Here is a 13,751-nt window from a genome sequence, read left to right on the forward strand (position 1 = left end):
TCTCCCCGTAATAACTTTTCCTACCAGTTTCAAAAAGTAGAAGAGTATCCAGTATCAGGTATTATACCCAGTAGGCAATCAGCATCTGCAGTGAGCTGAGCACGGTCTAGGGTTTTTGGTATATCCTCCCCTGTAGTTAGGTCGCATGCCTGGGCGAGACTTTCTCCAAGGGGGTTTCTAGGCCTGGAATTGGAATCTAGAAGTCCTGGGAAGGGGGTTTAAAGTTTGAATAAGCACTGCCTAGGTATATATACTTCGTAGGGGAAAAAGATGTAGAACCAAGAAGACCGTTGCTCCGTAAGAGAAACCACCAGTGAATTGTTATAAAATAAATATGCACCCGGTCGAGACTTTATCATACATCAAATTGCCATACTTCATACCCAGTAGGTCAGGTCAGTATTACCCAGCTCGCTTAGATAGATATTACTACAGTACTGTTTTATTTATCAGACTTCACACCAATTCACATATCAGTTGGTTGAAGTTTTCCCTCTTTGTCCTTCTCTCTTGCTCGAACTGCATATGGTATTGAATAGATAAATACCTACCTAGGTAAATATAGAAAGGTAGAAATGTCACGTGTAGATTACGGTTTTAGGCTCCAGACCCACTTGTTGACGAAGCTTTTAGCCATTAATAGCTTAGCGTTAAAAATCCAAAATGTATCCCAGCCTCTTGATTCTTCTTCTTCATTGCGCAAACATTAACCTCCCCACCCACCTGTTCCCCCATCCTTTCTTAAGCTTTATCACCTGGTCGTCGTCGTCGCATCGCATTAAAGCACTACAATCAATTCGTTGCTACGATTGCCATATTGTTCTTTCGATACCTGTGGTTTCTTGCTACAATTTAATGCCGCGACGCGCTTAATTCATAACACATATTCATCGAGAGCTGTCAAAATCCAATATCCTCGACGCGCCATCAAACGAACGAAAGAGTCGACGGTCAACAGTAGGCAATATACACGCGTTTTCATTATTGAATCCACTTAACAAAACCTACACTTCCTCGCGCGAGGGCGCCATACATTTCTTGCTACCACCATGTTTTACTCAGAGACTTTGTTGAGCAAGACGGGGCCTTTGGCTCGTGTCTGGCTTTCGGCAAATTTAGAGCGCAAGTTGTCAAAAAATCATATTCTACAAGCCAGCGTCAAGGATAGTGTTGAAGCTATCGTCACACCTAATCAAGCACCAATGGCTTTACGTCTAAGTGGTCAACTGTTGCTAGGAGTGGTCAGAATTTATAGTCGAAAAGCGCGTTATTTGCTGGATGATTGTAATGAAGCTCTCATAAAAATTAAAATGGTACGTTTTAATATTCCAATAGCTTCAATGTAAATACTAACCATTCCAACCTAGGCCTTCCGTCTCTCCGGCAACAATGATATTCCCGCCGGACTACATATGCCTTCTAGAGATGCTCTCATGCTTCCCGATATGCTTACTGAAGGGGATAACCTCGAAATGCCACCGATGCCTGATGCATCATTCCTTTTTTCCCAATTGGACGAAGAATCGGCATTGGGTCGCAAACGAAGAGGTGCTAGCCGTGATATAAACTTGCAGGACGAGTTCAACAATAGTCAATTCTTACAAAATAGTGTCGAAGATAACAACGCAGATGAGGATGAGCTCGCATTAGAACCATTAGACGATGATCTTGATTTGGGTCTTGATTTTGGACTCGACGATATAAACCCTAAGGCGACTGGAGCTGATAGATCTGGAGCTGATATCAGTCTCGAATTCGGACGAGATGCACCAGCAGCAAGAGCTGTTGAAGATGACTTACTCAGTGAATTGGATATTCAACCACGAGCAAAGGATGTCTTTGATGATGGAGATCGTGAAAATTCAATCAACCTCGGTTTTGGTAATGATGATGTTGGATTCCACATCGGTGATGATGATGGGGACATCGACATGCTTAACATTGGTGGAGAACCAGATATCTCTGCTCTTCCACGTGCTCCAGAACTCGAGCGTCTTCGCATTTCCGAATCGCCACTTTCCGATATCGACGAAACTATTGTTGCCGAAGTCGAGGCAAATCAGCAACAAAGAGAAGGATCTGGATTATTCGCACCAGAAGATGAGACAGAACAATCAATCTTTCGCCAACCAGCTCAACGTGCTAGAAAGTTTAAACCTTTGATGCCTGATGATGATACTACCATTTCTAAGTATGCTATTCAAGAATTGCAGAAGAATCACGAGGCTATTTTACGTCCTCAGTCATTCCTTCCCCGTGATCCTCAACTTTTGGCATTAATGGAAATGCAAAAGAATGGTGGCTTTGTTTCTAATATTATGGGTGAAGGAAGAAGTATGGGTTGGGCACCAGAGCTTCGTGGAATGCTTTCACTCGATGCTGTTCGTAGGACAGGAGACTTGAAGCGTAAGCGTGATGGTGGTGTTGCTGATGTGGATGGTGAGCAAGAACCAGGTGCCAACAAATCACCACGTTTGGATCTTGGAGAGGAAGAGGATCTTGGTGCCAATCTTGCTGGTGATGCTGGTTTAGGTCGGGACGACACAATGATTGCTGCTGATGGTACAATCATTGAAATGGGGGGTGATGATGAATTCAATATCAACATTGACGATGACGAACACAACGCTACTGCCGGCTTAAGAGACGCTCGCAGCGTAAGTCCAGGCAACCAATTCGACGAGACAACCGCACCTCTTGTACACCCTGCGGATAGCGGCCCCGTATCGCTCGGTACCACTCACGCTGTTCATCTTCTCCGTGAACGATTTGGCAATGAGGCAGCCAACAGCCCAGACAAGCGCAAGAAGGCCAGCGTACTTTTCCAGGACTTATTACCAGAAGGTACAACAAGCAAAGCCGATGCTACCAAGATGTTCTTTGAAGTTTTGGTACTCGCAACCAAGGATGCCGTTAAGGTTGAGCAACCAGAAAACTCTCTAGGAGGGCCAATCCGTGTTAGAGGCAAACGAGGTCTTTGGGGTGCCTGGGCTGAAAGAGAAGCTGGTGGTGAAATTGCTGAGGAGAGTGCCCCCGGTCCCTCAGCTACTGCACCTTTGTTGGAAGCATCCAGAATGGTCTCTGTTTCTGCCTAAGAAAGAAAATATGTTGTTGTATGAGTACATTATTGCATTTAAGGAAAAAGGAAACGCTGGTCCAGCGATTGGCGTCAAGGTTATCTTTTTCGTAGGCACAACTCTTAGTTTATGAATCCGGCGTTTGAGAGTTGATATCCTGGGCGTTATACGAAAGCTTCAAGGCCCAGTCTGATTGATGATTGGGGTTTGTTTGGGTACCATATGGGCGTGCAACTTGAGAGTTGTTATGATGAGTGATTGAGTAGGGTTCAAACGTATAAATAAAAATTTACAATGTTCATAATTACCTATTCTGTGTTTAATTATATTCTTGTGATTGCGTCTTTGAGTGGTATTCTGTTCTTTTTTCTTCTTCCCCAAAATGTTTAGAAAAGCTATTTGTAATATCAATCTTTTGTCCTGTTGACCATATATACAATGCTGCCTTACTCGTTCATATTTAAGAAGTGTTCATAATTAAGAATTAAGGGATTGTGATGTCGAGGAGAGTATTGAAAAATGTTATTCTGTATGCCTAGTAGACTTGAACAGCCTAAATATTTGCTCTGCGATTCACAATGCTGATCGTCAATAACTAGAGCGATACTTCCATCGCTCCATTAGAAGTGTATTCAAAAACCTGATTCAAATTCCACGACTTTAAATACAAATCCGATTCAATAGCATTGATATTTCAACAACACCACAAGCCAAATTCTCATTCGTCAAAACTCAAGGGTTAACCAACACCGTCGATCTAAATCAATTAGCCCATCAATTCCACCCGAAGGACAAATGAAGAAGGAAAACCTACCCGCTTTCCTCCTCAAACCGCTTTCCCTTCTCCTTCTCCTTCCCATCCTTTTCCTTCTCCTCATAAAACTCATCCACATCCACTACCTGTCTCCCATTCCAATTCGTCATAATATCCTGTCCCTTTGTCCTCACTCTATTCTGATACCACCCCGGCATCGCTCTCAACCACGTGAGGCTAACCCCAAACCCAGGATAAATCCCCTGCCCACTCTTCCCCTTCAAAATCTTCTTGACAATTTCTTCCGCCACCGTATCCACCTCCAGCGTCGGAAGCAAAAACGTCGCATCATTTTTATATCCTTGAAACAGTGCCGTTTTCGTATATCCCTGGTTAATCACTATCGTTCTTACTTTCGGCGCGTTGTATTTGGTGAGGAGTTCAGCGGTTAGTCCTTCGTGGAAGGATAGCGCGGCGGCTTTGGATGAGGCATAGTCGGTCATGTTTGGGACGGGGAGATAGGCGGCGAGACTGGCGATTGTGACGACCATGCCGTGGTTTTTGTCGATCATGGAGGGGAGAAATTCCTTGGTGGTGAAATAGTGCGAGAGCGTGTTGACGTCGAAGGTAAATCGGATATCTTTCTCGGTGGAGTCGAGGATGCTTTTTCCGCGCGCGACGCCCGCGTTGTTGATGAGGATGGTCGGATTACCGACTTCGGAGCGGATGCGAGATGCGGTTGTGGCGATGGTGGATGGGGAGGTGATGTCGCATTTGTAGTAATGCACATTTGGTGCTTGGGGATGTGTTAGTATTGTTCAATTGAAGGGTTTCAAAAGACATAGGTAGGGTAACATACTCGTCTCGAAAGTCATAGGAATCACATCTAATACCACAACTGTGATGTCCTTCTCTGCTAAAAGCTTTACTACTTGACCACCGATCCCTCCCGCACCACCGGTGATCAACACAATTTCTTTCTTCCAATCATATACATCGTCTACCCAATTATTCTGCACGCCTCTTTCCAAATAATTCGACACTAATCTGACAACCCCAAAATAGAAGAGTTTTCGAATTCGAGAAAAGGCCGTTTCATGAAGAATCGAAAGATCATTTCCCCGTTTAGTGTAACGAGCTAGAATGAGGAAGACCAATGTAAAAGCGGGATTTAATGCCGTTTTCTTGATGAGGCTACCAAGGGAATCGCTTCAGAAACCTAATATGTTGTGTGAGCTTTGGTGCTACGAGTACAGGGAGTTCAAGCTTATACCTTCGCGTGGAAGCCATCCGTTATGCATTGGCATATTTCCCGTCTGTTGTGTAATATTATTGATAGTTATGAGGGTTTGTCGATGAGACGAATTGATAATGAAGTTTCAATGGGATGAAAGGGGAGAAAAGAGAATATCTTGACAGGAATGCTACTACCTTTGACTTAACTATGATATTCCAGATATCCGGCTTAGCATTTATCGAAGCACATGCTGGCCAATCAGAATAGGGAAAGTTTGCCAACCGAGGAAAGGATTTGAGTCTTGAATTGCGGGGAGCGGGGTCTAGCGCGTAGGTTTCCCCATGAGAGGTGTAGGTATTATGGGGCTATGTGATAACACTTCGCAAGCTTCTCGTTCTTTGCTTTAATCCTGGATTTTTCCATCGGCAAATTCTTCGGGTTTTCTTTCGACTCCAATCTACTGCTCCGAAATCTTACCGAGCAACATAGAGAAAATAAAACTGTCTAGACATAATACTTTATGGGAGAGTAAGTGACCTTACTATGGGAGGATATAACTGAAGGACACTTGAAGCTGTGGGCTAATTGGTTGCTAGCTTGTCACGGAGTTGTTAGCTCTCAAACTAACTAATGCAACGGAAACGGGACCCTAAGGATGCGTCGGTGGATTATGAAACTTAAATTAGATTGGAAATTAGTACAGAATCTACCCCCCTTAACCCTTGACTCGATGTTCTAGAAATTATAGCGCAAACATCATAACCAGACTTCCTATCCATATATAATGTACACCAGTTCTCCAATCGATGGAGCTTCCAGCACCAATTCCATCCTGTGAAGAAGCTGTAGTTTGTATGGCCGTTCCTGCAATACGAGTAAAACTATTTGCCGACGCGTTTAATGTTGCCCAAGGAATCAAATCATTATTGATAGAATCACAAGAAGGTCTATCACTTTGCTCAGGTATAGAGTTGGTGACTTGAATTGGCAGGTCGAAAATTGTGTACTGATCAGTTCCATTCAATCGGAAGTTTTGACGGATGGAAATCTACAAGATTGTTAGAGTTGGCTCACAAGCATAGGATGGATATCAAGGACGCACGTTATATGCCCCTCTTGCAGTGTTTTTATCCGATGTGCCATCACCAACAAGACAGTCAGGCCAAACCCAGTTTACATGTTTGACTGTGCTACTTGATTCTTGAGCCATGATTTCGCCTAAGCTCGCATTTCCTGCCGTCGCGGTTCCATTTGAGATTGTGAAGTTTTTGCCTGTAGTATAACTGGAGAGAAACATGGTGATGTTATAGATCTCCGAGACAGCGTTCTTCGGATAGGGTGGAAGTTGAAGCTGTCCATCTGAGGAGACATCTAGCGCAACTTGTAGGAAATCTAAACGATTAGAAAACATCCAACATCCAAAGTTAGGCGTTTGTTAGAACTTACCCCCTCCAAGTGGTGTATTTGGTTGCGGCGCATCGACTATCGCGATACCGGGAGTATAAATTTGTCCATTGACAATTTCTTGGGAGAAAATACCTTGAACGCAGAGACAAATGAAAAGAATGAGGGAATGTAATGCCGCCATGGCGAAAAGATACTCAGCAATACAATGTACAGAAAATCAAAGAAGCAATGGATACATCATGTCAAAGGAAGAATGGGCAGTTGGTTTTACATGTAATATCAGCATGACAATATACGAAATAACGACCAGGGGATAAATTTCCGTTCCAATCTCTTGAATGAAATGTTCGTTACGAATTAATATAAATTATGCATGACAGTGTTCAAATCAACAAATTGATTGGTTCGGTCAACTGATTCCGAAATATCGAAGAAGAAGACCAATCAAATTTTGATTGAGACTCGGCTTGTATCAAATATATTGCATTGCTTGAATTTACTTCTCGATGGTGCTTCAACTGCCAAAAATCCTTCTCAACCTTCCAATGTGTCACAAACGGATCACGTGAAAATAAGGTTATCAATAAACTTAACAGGCTTCTATTCACACCCCACTCACTGTCTTGTCCACACCTCATTGGTAAATACACTCGGATGTTATAAGTCCAACAAATGGCCGGCCGTGAAGATATAATCTTCTTGTGATTGACTCATTTACTGGTACATCATTGAATTCCTCATCTTACATCCCCACGGTTACATGTTGAAGTGCTTCACATTATGAATTCCATACTCCGGCCCACACGTGGGATCCGAATCTCTTCCGTGTCAACCAGCACCTTATTATCCAAATGCCATTTCAGCAACCCCTCTAATCAAGGGCGTGGCAGTTATCAAAAGAGATCTCAAAGGCCGGGCTTTGGGCGTGCTGAGAGTAGACTCTTCAAGGTATCTGAGGAAGTGAGAGAGGCTACGAGGTATGAGAAACCAGTTGTAGCTTTGGAAACCACCATTTATACTCACGGATATTCATATCCTGATAATGTCAAGTTGGCCCTCGATTTAGAGGATGTTGTTCGTCTTAATGGAGGAATCCCAGCAACAATTGGAATCTTGGACGGTGTTGCACGTGTGGGATTAAACAAGGAGGAATTGATTGCTATTGCATCTGCCGCTGGTAAACCGGAGACTATGAAGGTTTCCCGTAGAGATTTACCTTATATTTTGGGAATGGTAAGTGGTAGTTTCTGTGCTGATCTGTGCATTTTAACATACTATATTCTTCTGGGTAAAAATGACAATAAACTAACGGTAGTTAGGGGATCACCGGACGCAAGATTACTGGTGGTACTACAATTGCTGGTACCATGATTCTAGCACGTAAAGCTGGAATTAGTGTCTTCGGAACTGGCGGTCTAGGTGGCGTTCATCGTGGAGGTCAGGACAGTATGGATATTTCTGCCGACCTCACTGAACTTGGACGTACCCCAGTTGCCGTGATCAGCAGTGGCTGTAAAAGCTTTCTAGATATTCCTCGGACATTGGAGTATCTAGAGACTCAAGGAGCCGGCGTCTTCACATTTGCAGATGGACGTACTGGACCGATCGACTATCCGGCATTTTTCACTCGTGATAGTGGTGTTAAAAGTCCTATGGTTATTCAAAATGCTGAAGAAGCTGCTGCCATTATCTGTAAGTTTTGACTCTATCCCTCGTCAATTTCCATTTAGTAAGCGATGATTAACAATAGTAGATGCCCAGGACTTTTTCAGACCTGCTAGCGGTTTTCATTTTGCAAATCCAATTCCTGAAGAATTCTCCCTTCCCAAGTCTGAAATTGACAAGGCAATCGATCAAGCAGTCCAAGAAGCCGCCGAACAGGGCTTCCATGGCCACTCAAATACTCCCTTCATTTTGGCAAGGATCAAAGAACTTACAAAGGGTAATAGCACTGCAGCAAATCGGGCATTGATAGAATCCAATGTCAAAATGGCGACAAAAGTAGCAGTTGAGCTTTCTAGGTTAAGAACACGCGGGTTAGTGATGCCTGGGATCAAACATTTGATATTGGCTCAATAGATATTCATAGGGAAAACACTAGTAAAGTCCTCACACGGCCTTCCTCTACAGCGAATATAAACAAGATAGACCCCAATCACCCTAGCTTAGAACTGTCCTCTTCCAGTGTCTCTACTTCAAAGGTTTGCAATAATCCTCCTTGCCTTCCACAATGTTTTTTTGAGGAACCCACTTTTTAGAATATTACTGCTTTCTAATTCTTTATTGCCTGTAGCCCAGCATAGTCGTTGTAGGCTCAATAGCTATAGATCTCGCTTGTGACTATACTCCTCGTACCACGCAATCGACAGGGGCTTCTTCTCCTCAGATGCATACATCGAATATCGCGAAAATCCATTCATCGATAGGTGGTGTTGGTTATAACGTCTTACGTGCAGCTCAACTTAGTAGCAAGGAGCCAATCAGTCTATATACATTTATTGCTGATGACCAGTGAGTTACCCACAATCGTGTCATCAATCGATTCTGATAATTCTAGGGCCGGAAAATCGATACTTCAAAGCTTACAAAGCAATGGACTCAATACCGATGATATCACAATATGTTCAAAAGGTACTGACTACCGCACAGCTCAGTATGTCGCTATTAACGATGGAAAGAAAGATCTCGTCATTGCCATGGCCGATATGGATATATTTGCTAGGCCATCCAATGACTCATCTATTCGAACCATTCACAGCAAACTGAAGTCTCTTACATCTTCCACAAAATGGGTCATTATAGACGCAAATTGGCAATCAGAAGTCATTCAAGAGTTCTTGAGCGCCACGAAATCATCTTCATCTTCCATCAAGATTGCATATGAACCCGTCTCAACCATTAAATCCGCACGTCTTTTTGAACGCCCTATCAGCTCACCTCTCAGGGTCAATAAGCTCCCAGTCTTCCCAAACAACATTGTGGATCTCGCAACTCCTAATGAGCACGAACTCACTTCTATGCACGATTCCGCCACTACCCACGGTAAATTCGAGACTGACGAATGGTGGCAAACAATCGATGCTCTTGGTATTCCTAGCACCGGTGCTCGAGATCGTTTCGTACAGATGACATCCAAGGATCTCACTGACCAAGGGATTCCTGTCAAAGCTGTTCAACTCCTCCCTTATATCCCAACTCTTCTTACTAAGCTTGGGTCTCAAGGAGTTTTACTTACTTCCATATTATCGCCTACTGATCTACGACTTCGAGATCCGGATCATGCTCCATATATTCTATCGCGCTGTACTAATGGAAATGAAGAAGTGGGTGGTGTATATATGAGGTTATTCCCAGCGGCAGAGAAAGTTGAAGAGGGTGATGTGGTTAGTGTTAATGGGGTTGGTGATACATTTATGGGTGTCTTGATATCGGGGTTGGCGAGAGGATGTGAATTGAGAGATGGATTGATTGAGATTGCACAGAAGGGAGCGGTGATGACATTGAAGAGTAGTGAGAGTGTTAGTCCTGAAGTTGGAGAGTTGAAGGAGAAATTAGATGAGTTGTCTCGACGATGAGGTTCGGGAAGACTTTTAAGATGTAGGGAAAACAAGGGGAACATATCATGTTAGACTTATATCTTAGGGACCCAGGTACTTAGGATATAATGCCCATGGGTAGCATGATGTTGGGATGTCGAACCTAATGATGTATCTAACGCGATCGATTGTCGATGATGTTCAAGGTGTGATGACAACATTTGGCGGGTTTTGAAAAACATGGGGATATCTAGCCTAATGGAAAACGACAATCTCATGCATTCATTCATGGTGGGAATTGTTGGAAAGAGAGCTCACCTTCCCCTCTTCGTGATTGATTTGATTTTGCTTGGGATTTCGAGAAAGATCAATCGATGCCGTGCAGTCTACAATGTTGAATTGATCCTACCTGGCAAGAACAATTCTTAGACGCGATACGAAGAGTAGCATTGTAAGATTACTTTTCAAGCGACCAATCGATTAAAATACTCACGAATCTGACCATTCCCATCCCCATTATTTAGAGACCCAAAATTTGTATTCTCTTATCTAAAGAGGTTGCATAATTTCCCCGGCTCGTACGTACGAAAGACAAGGAATAGAAATGGTTGAAACCCATTCGTAGATATATTGCTTAAGGATCGCCACAGCCAGGAATATCAAGCACATTCTCCTCCCAAGCTGTGAGATTATTCTCTTGGGAGGATTTATGAAAGGAAGGGCTTTTTGATATTGTGCAAATTGATAAGAAAAGAGAAAGCACGGAGTGATGAATTCACGATTCCCATTTTTGAAACTCGGTATGATGGTATGAATACTTATTTCTATGCACTCTTCAATACCCGTATGAACTATGCAATCGAACGTGCTGTCTCCCCTCTACGATCTCATCCTGAGAAATCACAAGACACTTTTTTGATATTGTTTGAGTCTGGTCATGGAGGGTGATAGCATAGATATCTCACTCACTGTCTCTTTCTCTCAAAATGTCTGGGAAATCGCTGGGTAGCAGATGATTTCTTGCATAAATATTCTCGGATACAGATACACATACATACATACATACATACATATATACATACACATATACATACATACAGACATACTGTATAATCAAGTCAGCCTCGAAAGTTATCTCATCATTATTCATCATCAATCAGATGACCATCATCCCCTACGTTCCATTCAACACCCCGAAGTTTATCTGCTCCCCGGAGCAACTATCCTCAAGCATCCAAACAAATTACAGGTGACTACCCACCTACCTACATAGGTATCGAAAGACCCCGCACCACCACATCCTTCGTACAAACCTTGAGATGACGACATATGCAACGATGCAGATAAGGGGACAACCAATACTAGCACTTAGGAGCGAGCTATGGTGCGATAGCTGAATGTGTAAAAGCTGGGTATGGACGTGATGATGACTGAACGAGAGGGAAAGATAGGGGACTGGGAAGGGGAGGGATCTGATTGGATGTTCGATACGAATTCTTCTCCCGTTGGGAGGAGGTTAAATGTGCAGAGAGATCTGGAGGAACTAATTGGATAAGCGAGGGATTGGATTTTCTTCGGTCCGAGGGGTCTGATGATTATCTTTTGGTGAGGTGTTGGTGTTGGGGGTGGTGTTATGTACTGAGTAGATGAGGTGAAGTGGGATTGTGTGCTTGACGGGATTCAATTGCGATGGGGATGGGGAATTATTGGATTTTGATAGGGAGAAAGAAAGAAAGAAAGGAAGGAAGGTGGTAAGATAACAGCAAGGTAGGTAATCATAGCAACAAGCAACAGAAAATAGTTCGTTCATAGGCTCATAGGTACAATCACATCGCCAGAGATTAACAATTAGCAAGCGGCACCTATCTACATCAACATTTACATCATTAACAACATCCAATCAATCCTCCAAAATAAAATAAAATAAAACCATCATTTTCTCAAAACCCAAAAAAGCTAAAAGAGTAGCCATTTATTCTTATTTCGTCTCAAATAAGCATCAATAGTATGAATGAATAGTGGAACCTCCAATCCCAGATTTAAGATCTTTCTCTCATGAAAAAGGATATTTAGATGTATCCCGTCCACACGATATCCAAATCCTTCCTAGCACCATTCGCAAACTGGGAGGTTGTCCCCCCAAAAAACTTAAGCTTTGAATTGGCAGATAAGTTTGAAATCTTAGCTGGGAGAGTGAGAGAGGGAGCGTGTTCCAAAGCTACAAGTCTTGTCTCGTCGTCTAGACTTCTCGTACGAACTTGTCAACATTCATATGACTCGGTCGGGAGAGAATAGCTATCTATCTCACCAGACTCTTTCCTGCCAAACAAGACAACGCCAGACCAGACCAGACCATGCATTTCACGTAAACGTAACCCAACGTTCCATCGCTATTGAAATGAATGAGTAGAACGAATCTCGATCATTCGAGGAGAGCACACCTAGTCGCTGTCATAGTCGCAGATCATGGTGCACCCATCCCATCCATTTACATACAGCAGAGACCAAGAGCGACGACATTTTAAAATTTTCGTGAAGATCGATCGTTGGCGCAAGTGAGAAAGTATATCGGATTCTGGGACTAATGCTCGGAGCTATCCTCGCTACTGACTTAGCAACTTGTCACATACCGTCGATCACTAGGATTCTATCCTATACCTACCTAGGTAGGTACCAGATCTTTAATTGTATGTTTATGAGTATCGAAACAGGAAAGGAATTTATTTCTCTTTAGAGTTTTCGATAATATGAGGAAGAAGAGGATTATTAGTAGGAAGAATGATATTGATGATTTATATGGTACAATTTTGAGAATATGCAAGAGATGTAGAATTAAGAATCGATACGATTTACGAATTAAAGGAAGAAGTTGCCTATATTTACCCCTTGCATATAAGTTATACTTACATACCTACCGATGGTACACACATAACTATGTACCTATCTAAAATCCTCACATGATTACCAAGAGCCGAGGGCTACACATACATACATACATACTGCACAATCCAACCCCAATACAATACACCATGCCCCAACTCCCGAGATGAAAATAGAACGCACCCGAAATACCAAACCCAGCACAGTCCCTCGCTCGAAACTTTCACAGCCATGAACGTCCCACTCCGCATGCATTCCCGCCCGTCAGCGGGCGTTCCGCAATCCAGGCTCGAGAGTGCGAGTGCGAGCGCGAGCGCGATCCATTCCTCGGATGCAGTGCGTGTGTTTCCATTTCCATACCGAAGACCTCAGATCTCATACACCTGACTGACACCTGATACCACAACACCCCCGTTCATTGAAACTTTGTTTCGTCCTTTGCGTTTTTGTTTCTCCCGGTGTCAACTCGTGCTTTGACTGACACTTGGTTTGGTTGTATCCTTGTATATGTATCTCTTTCCTGATTTGCATGCCTAGGTCATAGTTATTTATCTATTTGGTGTTTATTACATGTAGCAATTTCTCGATGTATCTTAGATATGGATCCATGTGTCTCTGGGTTTTCTTACTCCAGACTCCAGACTCCTCCATGTTCTATACTTCATGCTAGTATATCATATCATATCACATCACATCATGCTTAACCAAACCATACCAAACTATACCATACCATACCCTATACAATCTACGCCATCCATCCACCCAGCTACTCATGCAACTAACAGACCCAGCAACACGCGAAAAACAAAAACAAAAACCCAAAAGCAAAACCGAAAAAAACACAAGTCTTGCGATCGATC

General features: G+C 43.0%; 4 protein-coding genes across 4 annotated transcripts; 2 read left to right on the top strand and 2 right to left on the bottom strand.

The window, feature by feature from the left end:
• Window positions 1–715: 715 nt before the first annotated feature.
• Window positions 716–3,496, top strand: EAF02_003642 (uncharacterized protein). The gene is made up of 2 exons (XM_038899690.1): window positions 716–1,313; window positions 1,368–3,496. The coding sequence occupies exons 1-2, from the start codon at window positions 1,050–1,052 to the stop codon at window positions 3,093–3,095; spliced, it is 1,992 nt and encodes a 663-aa protein (XP_038760617.1). The 5' UTR covers window positions 716–1,049; the 3' UTR covers window positions 3,096–3,496.
• Window positions 3,497–3,809: 313 nt separating this feature from the next.
• Window positions 3,810–5,138, bottom strand: EAF02_003643 (uncharacterized protein; the record flags this gene model as incomplete). Its single annotated transcript, XM_038899691.1, has 4 exons — window positions 3,810–3,834; window positions 3,892–4,627; window positions 4,691–5,025; window positions 5,119–5,138. 4 exons carry the CDS (start codon window positions 5,136–5,138, stop codon window positions 3,810–3,812), a joined length of 1,116 nt encoding a protein of 371 aa, XP_038760618.1.
• A 672-nt stretch (window positions 5,139–5,810) lies between these two features.
• EAF02_003644 (uncharacterized protein) lies at window positions 5,811–6,656 on the bottom strand (the record flags this gene model as incomplete). The annotated part of the gene is made up of 3 exons (XM_038899692.1): window positions 5,811–6,116; window positions 6,171–6,460; window positions 6,515–6,656. 3 exons carry the CDS (start codon window positions 6,654–6,656, stop codon window positions 5,811–5,813), a joined length of 738 nt encoding a protein of 245 aa, XP_038760619.1.
• Window positions 6,657–7,255: 599 nt separating this feature from the next.
• Window positions 7,256–10,050, top strand: EAF02_003645 (uncharacterized protein; the record flags this gene model as incomplete). The annotated part of the gene is made up of 6 exons (XM_038899693.1): window positions 7,256–7,708; window positions 7,795–8,167; window positions 8,229–8,511; window positions 8,565–8,676; window positions 8,769–8,986; window positions 9,033–10,050. The coding sequence occupies 6 exons, from the start codon at window positions 7,256–7,258 to the stop codon at window positions 10,048–10,050; spliced, it is 2,457 nt and encodes an 818-aa protein (XP_038760620.1).
• Between the last annotated feature and the right edge of the window lie 3,701 nt (window positions 10,051–13,751).

This window comes from Botrytis sinoallii (assembly GCF_014898435.1).
Source record: "Botrytis sinoallii strain Bc 23 chromosome Unknown BSIN_005, whole genome shotgun sequence".
Classification (NCBI taxonomy): Eukaryota; Fungi; Ascomycota; class Leotiomycetes; order Helotiales; family Sclerotiniaceae; genus Botrytis; species Botrytis sinoallii.

Excerpts from the sequence above, each read along its gene's own strand:
- EAF02_003642 (XM_038899690.1), top strand. The coding sequence starts at position 1,050 with ATGTTTTACTCAGAGACTTTGTTGAGCAAGACGGGGCCTTTGGCTCGT. Across the intron at positions 1,314-1,367 it reads CTCTCATAAAAATTAAAATG|GCCTTCCGTCTCTCCGGCAA; the intron begins GTACGTTTTAAT and ends ATTCCAACCTAG.